The following is a 9,502-nucleotide window of genomic DNA, read 5'->3' on the forward strand; positions in this document are numbered from 1 at the left end:
GAGAGAGAGAGAGAGAGAGAGAGAAATCATTGAGAAAAAGCAAGTGTTTCCACCAGAGCATCCCACACAAGACATTCCACTAAAACCCACCAGGCAAAACAAACCCAGCAGACACACATGCACACAGGTTAGAAAAAAACACTCTGAACTTCAGGTAAAAAAAAATGCAATAGACAGAAATTAAAGCAAAAAAATATATAAAAAATACATACATTTCCTTTATGGAACTGACTAACTTCATTGTGTTTAGAAAACTAAGTAGTGCCAACGACAGAATAAAAGTTTATAAGGGAAATGCAAAAAAAAAACAAAAACAAAAAAAACTTAACAACCAGCAGATAAAGTTCTGATAGGTGAGGGTGCCAGTAGCTCGTCTTTTCAACCCAAAGAAAACCACTTTGTTCCAAATATAATTTATAATCAGTCAAAAAAAACTTGCATTCTGCTGGTTTACATACACAAACAGATATATCTATATCTTTTGGAATTTTATTGATTCATTTTAGCTAGTGTTTTTATCCAGCAGGGTAAGCGTAATACAATATACAGCTGCACGGGGTTATATTCACTAGAGATTTTTTTCTAATCCACATAGAGAGACACACTTAAAAACTATATATCCAGTTCCTTAAGCAGGTGCAGAGAAACCACACAGTTTAATGATATAATTTTGTCTGGATATCTGATCACTTTTCGTAAGCTGGAGTTAAGACATTTAGGCCTCGTCCAAACGTAGCCGGCTAGCTGGAAAACAAATGTATTTTTATGCGTTTGGGCCATTCATGCACAAGAAAACTCAGTTTATTAAAAAAAATAAAAATAAAAAATCGGACCAAAGTGGAGATTTGATAAAGCTTTGTATTTGCGTTTGCGTGCGTACCTGGGAAAACTGGTACGCTGGTGGTTTTGAAGCAATCCCATTGGTTCTAGCTTTGTGCTACACTGCCCCCTGTAGGTTGGGAATGTTTAACAACTCTCAGGGGTGGATTTATATGGGTTCTTGGTGGATGAAAACCTTTCTGAAACCGATCCCATGTGTACAATAATATTCTTTTAAACAATGCGGCGGTGATAGCCGTTTTTATATAGACCCGGCTACGTATTTCAAGGCCTCGGAGTCTATAAAAGGAAAAGATGTGTTCAGTTTCCTGTTATTAATGAAAGATGGCAAAAAAGCTAGTTGTAATGGTAGGACTCTGAGTCTCCTGCTCTTACCATCGATGTGCTTGTTCCTCCTCCACATCAGCAGCGATCCCAGAAGGAGCAGCAGCAGGCTGACACACACACATCCCACGATGAGGCCTGTGTAGTCCTGCTCCTGTGCCAGCGTCACCTTGCCCAGATGCCTGATGGAGTCCGCTTGGCGCCACTTAACAATGGGAAGGGATTTGGAGTGTCAGGAGTGAAGGAAGTGAATGTTAAAATATTGTAACTAATACAATCAGGCTTTGTTCCCAGAGGGCTCAAGTTTTATGTTGTCAATGAAGGTTGCTTTGATTTTATTTATTTATTTATTTTTACAAGCAAACAGGAATAAAATTAAAATAACTAGTTTGCTTGCAACAATGACATCAGGTGTTCACAACCCATAAGCCATCTTTGCTCAGTTGACAGAGGTGTGAAGTAATAGTGTTTCTTATTATTATTACCAACTAGCTCTGTCAAACAGCATGACTTGAGACCCATCCACGGTTTGTCAGAACATCAAATGAAATCAGACAGATAACTTGATTAAATATAGTTTCCAAATAATTCCTTTCACCAGATCTTAACTCTGCTGCCTCACTGGGAACAGGAATTACAAGAGCCAATTCAGGCAAAGTTTTGAAATCAGGGAACATTTCTCCAATTGAAACAATAATAATGCCACTGCCATAAAAAAGTATTTTGCATAAAATGCAGAACTTTTCACAAAATGAGATTTTGCTCTCTGAATGTGGGAATTACTGACTGAAATACATTACTTCATGCCTCCTCTGATAAATTTGCTGCATAATGACTTTATGTTAATCTATATTTAAAGATATAAAGAACAAAACCCAAAATATTTCTAATTAATCAGAAGGGGAAGTTGTGACTGGTAGCGCTCATGGCCCCCTTGTTGAAGACCTCTGCATTATGGTGTCCAGGTATGAGATGATGATCAGACACTCTCCTAGAAATCTGTTCCTGATATGTTTAATTAACTGTACTGCATCTTCAACTAGTGGTCAAGTGTGAATTTTAATTTGGAAAAACGATTTTTCGTTCAGATTTTCAGATTTTTCCATTAATGTATAAAAAAAACCCAAACCCCCCCCCCCCAAAAAAGAGTCCTAGATGGAAAATATTTGGTTAGCGCCAGCCCTGCTGTGAAGAGTGTTTATTTGTGTTGAACCTGTGGTTTCTCCACTTAGAACTGAGACAAACATGACCAACTCCTAAATGTTGATTTCAGGTTATTTCAGTTATTTCTCTGGTGACACTTTCCATAAGAGCATCTGTGTCCTCAGTGGTACACAGAGATGCTGCAGTGTTTGCTTTCAGACAGGATGTGATACAGTCGTACCTATGAGCAAACACACACATAAAAACTTCTCTTTACCTTCTCAGGCCATCATAAAACACCTACCGCTTTTAAGACATGATAGAGTTCTATAAATTTTTTTTTTTTTAAATAATGTTTTACTATTACTTCAAATGATTGGAAATGCAAACATTTATGTTATTCAAATAATAACATACTGTAAGTTTATTACTTTTCTTGGGACAGCCACCTAAAAAAAGTAAGAAAAATAAAACTTCAATAGCCAACTAAAAGAATCAGCATATATTTTTTGCTTACAGGTGTTACAGTATTAGTTTACTTTTTAGAAAAAAAAAGTCATCCATTGGAAATGATTTCAATGTGTTCACCAGAGTCCGTGGAGAGATTAAATCAGTAATATTGCTCCTGCTTTCACTAGGCTTAGTGGAAATAAAGTTCCTGCTGCAGATGCAGTGATGTGTGTTTGTGTGTGTGCGTGTGTGTGTGCTTGTGTGTGTGTGGGGGTGTGTGTGTGTGCGTGTGTGTGTGTGTGTGCGTGTGTGTGTATAAATGAAGCCTCTCTGGACAAGCCTTGATGTCGGTTTGTGCAGCAGCGGGATATTGGCTGACCCTGGCCTGAGATAAGAAGTTTTGTCTGAAGGCCGGTTCACGAGTCAACAACGATGTGCCTGATAACGTTTGGTTTGGAGACGGACGGTGGATGTTATCTCCACAGGAGTCTGAAGACCAACAATGTCGGCTTGGACTGGACATGGTGAACATTTCATAACACTGTTAAAGCTGTTGGCTGCTGGGAGTTACATTAGTTTACATAAAGCCACAAAAACTAATAGTAATTAGTTTAGTAGTAATTAGTTGCAGTGACATCATAAAATGTTGCATTTTTTTTGCTGAAAGTAGTTATGCTTCAAGCTGCTGTCATGTCTATAAGTATAAGGCATTTACTGTATGTCACTTTTGAATAGTGTGTGTATATTGGGAGCAAGGGTGTGAAATTCAAAGTGCAGGAATTATGTTTCCATATTTAAAAAAATTGTGACCTCTAGGGCTTAATTAACAAACAAGTACTTTCATAAGTATAAAGACATTTATTTATGTTTAGCGGTGGGAATCAATTAAAACTTTAAAACAAGTTAAATGAAGGGTTAGTAATAAAAACAAATCACAATCGCATTTTAATTGAAAACTTTATATCGACAAAATGAGCTAAATTTTCAATTCAAATCCCCTTTTTGTGCTGCAAAATTATTGAATAAATAGACATATGATCTCAACAACACATTTTTTTTTGTTTTTAATCAGTTATTTAGGTTACTCAAAATCAGACTGAAGCAAAGGGCTGTTATGCATATTCAGCTTTCCAGTGTTTCATGGAGTTTTTTTAGAGAAAATACTTCTTTAGCATTAGCTTTAGCATTAGCTTTAGCATTAGCTTTAGCATTAGCTTTAGCATTAGCTTTAGCATTAGCTTTAGCATTAGCTTTAGCGTAGGGGTCGTCTGTGCTGCTGCTACATGTTCAGCATTGAGATGGTAGTTTAGGTTTGAATAGCTTCACTGATAGGCTAACTCCTTATAGCATAACTTGAACACAACAATAGTCTTTTTCAGCTTCAAATCATATATTTTTTAAAAAGCAAAACTTAACCCCCAGTGTTCCAAAAGAAGCAGCTTCATTGTTCATTGGTGTTGTTTGCGGAAGTCATCTGTACATCAGATATACAAACGTATCACAAACACACAAAAAAACAATGGTTCCGGGGTGGTGTGCATTAAATTAATTAATCAAAATGAACGTATTAAAGTCCAGGCCTATGGGAGACTTTTAACTGCTATAAGTTGAGAACACACTTTTTCAGTTTGAAAGTGGAATTTCATTTCTTTGTTCTTAAAACTTGTAATACTTGCGTTCTCTTTCAAATATACTGTGTGCTCTCTTAAATCTTTGTGTTCCCCTGTCAGACCCTACTTTTGTCGCAAGTTGAGTACTTAGTTGTTATTTCAACGCTTTAAAATTTTGACGTCTCCTTGCACCTTCATGCATTTATTCAAACTCTTTTTTCCTTCCTTGCCCGTACTTTCGAGCCCTGTTCCTAACATTCCAGTAGATTTTTCTGTGTTTTGTTTCTGTTTCACCATCAGGAAGGAAACCTATGTGTGCAGAGAGCCTTTGAGCTATGCCTGATGACATATCCAATCTGCGAGTGCCTTTCAGAAGCTGCTTGACTTACATTCAAGTGACAAGATGGACAGCTGGTTAGTAAGCCCATTCACTCATCACTCTGTGTAGCGGATTCTCAGCAAGCTTCTTATTCATGAAGGACTGCATTAGGACCCAGGAATTATTGAAGTCTCTCGTAAATGATGTGGTGCACATGGAAAATGTGGTGATTTCCCTCAGATTTCCCAGAGTTGGTTACGTAGAGGTCAGTAAGGACGAATGGTTCTGTTGCTACCTTTAATTTGTTGCACAGTGTCTGTTACTACTGCTCTTCCAGTGTAGAAATGTTAAATAGATTAATACATGCAGAAAATAAATAAAATACATAATAATATGGATTGAAAACACACTTTTTTTATCAGTGTGTTTGATCATTTCCGCCAGACCAGTCAGCCTGTTTGTCCATCAGAAGCAGACACTGAGATAGGAAGTCATGATAAATTCTCTCTGTACACTGATGGTAGAAACAGATGGGAGTTTTCATATAAATTTATTATGACTGGCTTTATTGATATTGAGGTTTTCCTCTCATATCTACCTGGGAAAAGATGCGTGACAGCCAGTATCAGAGTCATGATCTCACAAGTTCAGGATCATGGTGAGACTAGACTGGATTTTTTTTTTTGGAGTTGCCAGTGAGGAGGGATTAACTGGATTTGTGCGATGGTCTAGAAGTAATTAGTGCTAAGCTGAAGCATTGCTAGAATTGAAAACATATTCACATATATATAATAATATTTATGCTTTGTGAGGTGCTGTGGTGGTGCAGGGGTTAAGCACAACCCACATAAGGAGGCCTTAGTCCTTGCCGTGGCTGTCGCAGGTTTGATTCCCGACCTGGTGACCATTGCCACATGTCTTTCCTGTTCTCTCATTAACCATTTTCCTGTCAATTCACTATCAAATAAAGGCCAGTAGAGCCAATCTGGGTTAACAGAACATTTTCCATCTTTGACTGTTTTTTTAAAAGAGTGATGGAAAAACCTGAACGTCATCCATCATTTTGACAGATTATAATTCACCCACTGCATAAAAAACTTTGCAAATATCTGCACATATGCACTTAAATTAAGACAAAACTGGTTAACAAGAAACTTTTCTGCAGGATACAGGAGCTTGTTTTAAGTCAATATTGAATATAAAAATGTATTGTTAAAAGTGAAAGAAAAATCTGCCAGGGGAATTAACATTTTGTATCAATATTCAAGAATTATTGACTTAAAACAAGCTTCAATGTCTTGCAGAAAGGTTCTTGTAAGCCAGTGTTGTCTTATTTCAAGTGTATGAAGAGATGTTCACTAGAAACTAGACAAAAATATCAAAAACATCTGGTGAGATTTTGTTTTTGAAGTGTACACTTGACCACATGATGTAGATGCTCAGACATTTTTACTTTTACATACAGAGGAAACTAAATAATAATAGAAAAAAATCTCTGGTCTCATCTCTGACCTGATGATTGAACTCAATGCGCTGACAACGTGAAGAGTTATGGGGAAGAGGCTGCGGAGCGTGTCTGATACAGTAGAAGAAGAACTCCTCCTGCTGAAGCGTGAGGGATAAGAAAACTCCTCATTCAGAGAGTATGGTAAACTTCTGATCACTTCAACTGGAGAAAAGTTCCCTGATTTCAAAACGCTGTCGCTTCTAATTCCAGTGTCCAGTGTGGCAGCAGAGCGTGGATTCATCTTGCAGACCAAGATCAAAATTCTGAGATGCTTACATTCAATTTATATCCAATTGTTTCATTTCATTGTTTATACGTAGTTACTGGGGCCACAATCAGTGGCTGTTGTCAGTTACATTCATTTGGTTGATGTGTGATGGCATAATGTGGACTCTGTTCTCAGCTTGTTTGGACTGACTGTTCATTAAACCAAATGAAGATAAAATGTAATTGAATATCATCACTTTTCTAAAATAACAGCCTAAGTTATACTTTTGCCAAAAGTAATTAAATAAATAAATAAGTAAATAATCATTGTTTGCCTAACAGACGATTTAGCAAAAAAAAAAAAAAACAACAAAAAAAAAACACTGTTGGCAAAATGTGACTTAGGTCATTATTATTATTTTAAAAATTGACGAGTAAAAACTGGATTTTTTTTTTTATCCTGTCAGACAACATAAAATTCTAGCGCAAACTATATCTGATCATGATACTGATCAGGTAAAGTTTACCGCATACACAAACAGTCTGCACTGGTGCTGAAAACATCAGTTCATGCTTGTGTGTCGCTCCCAGCAGAGTAAATGGAAAAAGCCTGAGCGAGGAGGATGTGCGTGAGTGTGTGTGTGTGTTTCTCTGCGCAAACATGCGTTTGGGGCGTGGCCGTGTTTTTTTACAGTGCCTGGAGTGCTTCTGTAAACAAAGCTCTGTCCTAATTAAAGCATGTTTTGTTTACAGACTGTTGCAGGTGTAAGGAGAACCGGGAAGTAAACGTTGAGGTGTGTCTCACCTCCACCTGCAGCTCCTTGGCAGTGGCGGCCTGCAGCTGGGTGGGAACAGTGCACTCCAGGGTGTTTCCGACCACCGTCAGACTCTCGCAGCTGTGGTTAGAAACGGTCAGGACCTGACACTTCATTGCCTCCCTGTCCATGCGGTCACCCTGCGAGAACAGAGCAGGTGGAGGAAAGGAGGTGAGATGGGGAGAATCCGACCGAGGAAGAACAACGGACCCGGAGAGATGAGGAAGGAAAGGAAAGTTTAGTTAGAAACAGGCAGAGAGATTTTTTTTGTCTTTTTACTCCAGAAGACATTTGCCTCTTCTCATTAAAATTTTGATTTGTATGTCACGAGCTGACTTCAGTCAGCAAGCTTCAGCATGTTTCTGAGGTCCAGATACGCAACATCACTGGGAATTTTCCTGACTCTGTTGTTTTCCTACTTTTTGGGTAAGCTCTGCCCCCCCACATGTGATTCATCTGCTGAATGTTCCATCGTCCAATCCACAATTTTGTGATGGTGCTCGTTTTACAAATGAATTCCTACCAAAGATTTGGCACAATTTGTTCCTCCTTTTTTTTTTCCTCTTTCCAGTTTTGAGTTGTACGAACAGACAGACCCAGTTTATTGGTGCTTTGTGAATTCAAAGCATCGTCTTGCATCTCCACTTATAAGGATTGTGATTGTCACTTGAAGGGTTGTGCATGCATGAGGTGTTTTCTGTCTCTGCCGGTGGCCACTAGAGGGCGGAGCGCAGCAGAGATGACCACAGACCTGCTGTGCGTTGAGGCATTAGCAGGAAAATTCAAAGTCTGAGGGTTTACCCAAGTCCTACCTATAGCCCTCTGTTATTCTTTGGGTTTTTCCATAAGTCTAAGGATGCATCCACACCATCCACATTTAGTCGGCTTTAATCAAACTCTAGTTTGCCAAGAAAGCCCGGTTCGTTTGGGGAGGTGTGTGATTGTGCGATCCAACTCTGACGCAGACCAAAAAAGCAAAATCTGGTCTGCCTAAAAACCTAAGTCTCCGTTCGGTTGAAGTGAACTTGAATGCGTATGTGAACATCAAGTGGAACAGAGAGCAGGGCATTCTGGGTAAATGCTACCATAACAAACATGCATATCCAGCTGTTCATGGTCTTATACCAACTACAAAAGTTGCAATCCTACAACAGCTAACATCTGATGCCACTCCGTTTGTTTAGAAGGAAGCTTTTGTGTTTTTCCTTAAGTGGTTCAACGCCACCACTGGCAAGGCGAGGAGGGAACAGGTTGCTCAGAGGGTTTCTGACGTTTCACTCAGTGCAGTGTGAAAGAGAAACGCAGCAGCTGAAAATGTCACAAATGTTGCAGTTTTGGTCTCCGGTCGAAGCGAGTCTGCTGGTGTCTGTTTGGTGTGAAAACACCGTTAGCTGTTTAGCAAACCTGCTTTCTCTCTTCTTCAAGGAAACCATTCATGTTTTTTACTGAAAATATTCTGCTTTGTTCCTTTCTGGGTCCCTCATTCCTAACTTTTACTCCTGAGTGTTATCTTGCATGTGGGTCAGACTGACCTACACGAAACCATGACGACACCTTTTTTATTCCAACCTGTTTTTGTTGCGCACTCCAGGCACGTCAGATATTTTTTTCCTGCAGTTAGGCATCATAAATTGTATAGATGATTAATCGCTCACATCTCATGTGATGATCCAATTTTTACTCTATTTTATTTTCTGATTATTATTTTCTTCACATTAATTCTAGAAATTAAAACATAACAACCAAAGTAATCAGCATTCAAATTAAGAGTACCTGTCATTTTCTTTCTTTATGTGAATTTAGGAGAAGTGAGCTGCAGTTTCATCATGTTTAGCCAAAAAGCTACCATTTGAAAATGGGATTAACTGAAATAATCAAATGTGAATAATACATAATGATCTGCACAACAAAAACACTCTGTGTGGGACTGGAGGCACACACACAAGCAGTGTGTGGATTTAAGTAATGAAGTTTGACGGAGTGTTTCACGCTGTGAGAAAACAAGAGAGCATCCTTCTCTTTCCTGTCTCCCCTAATTATCTTCTGTTTCACTTTTCTTGTCTGTCATCCTTTGTTTCTCTCTCCCTGTCACAGGCATGAACAGAAACACAGTTATCTGAGTGCTGCATGGGGCAATAAAGCGAATGATCACATTCCTGCGTGACACTTTGGGATTTTCCAATTTGACACAGAGTGGAATCTCCCACCTGTTCCTGCACAAGCACGCACGCACACACACACACGCACACACGCACGCACACACACACACACACACACACACACACAC

The 9,502-nt window shown here is 38.8% G+C and overlaps 1 protein-coding gene across 2 annotated transcripts in view; it reads right to left on the reverse strand.

Moving 5' to 3' along the window:
- met (MET proto-oncogene, receptor tyrosine kinase) overlaps positions 1-9,502 on the reverse strand; it is an 89,546-nt gene that overhangs the window by 16,987 nt on the left and 63,057 nt on the right. For both annotated transcript variants that reach the window (XM_008410639.2, XM_008410638.2), the window contains exons 12-13: positions 7,206-7,355; positions 1,216-1,369 (exon numbers count right to left, since the gene is read on the reverse strand). In XM_008410639.2, the coding sequence (XP_008408861.1) occupies positions 1,216-1,369; positions 7,206-7,355 (304 nt within the window). The remainder of the gene's footprint in view (positions 1-1,215; positions 1,370-7,205; positions 7,356-9,502) is intronic.

This window comes from Poecilia reticulata, linkage group LG6 (genome assembly GCF_000633615.1).
Source record: "Poecilia reticulata strain Guanapo linkage group LG6, Guppy_female_1.0+MT, whole genome shotgun sequence".
Classification (NCBI taxonomy): domain Eukaryota; kingdom Metazoa; phylum Chordata; class Actinopteri; order Cyprinodontiformes; family Poeciliidae; genus Poecilia; species Poecilia reticulata.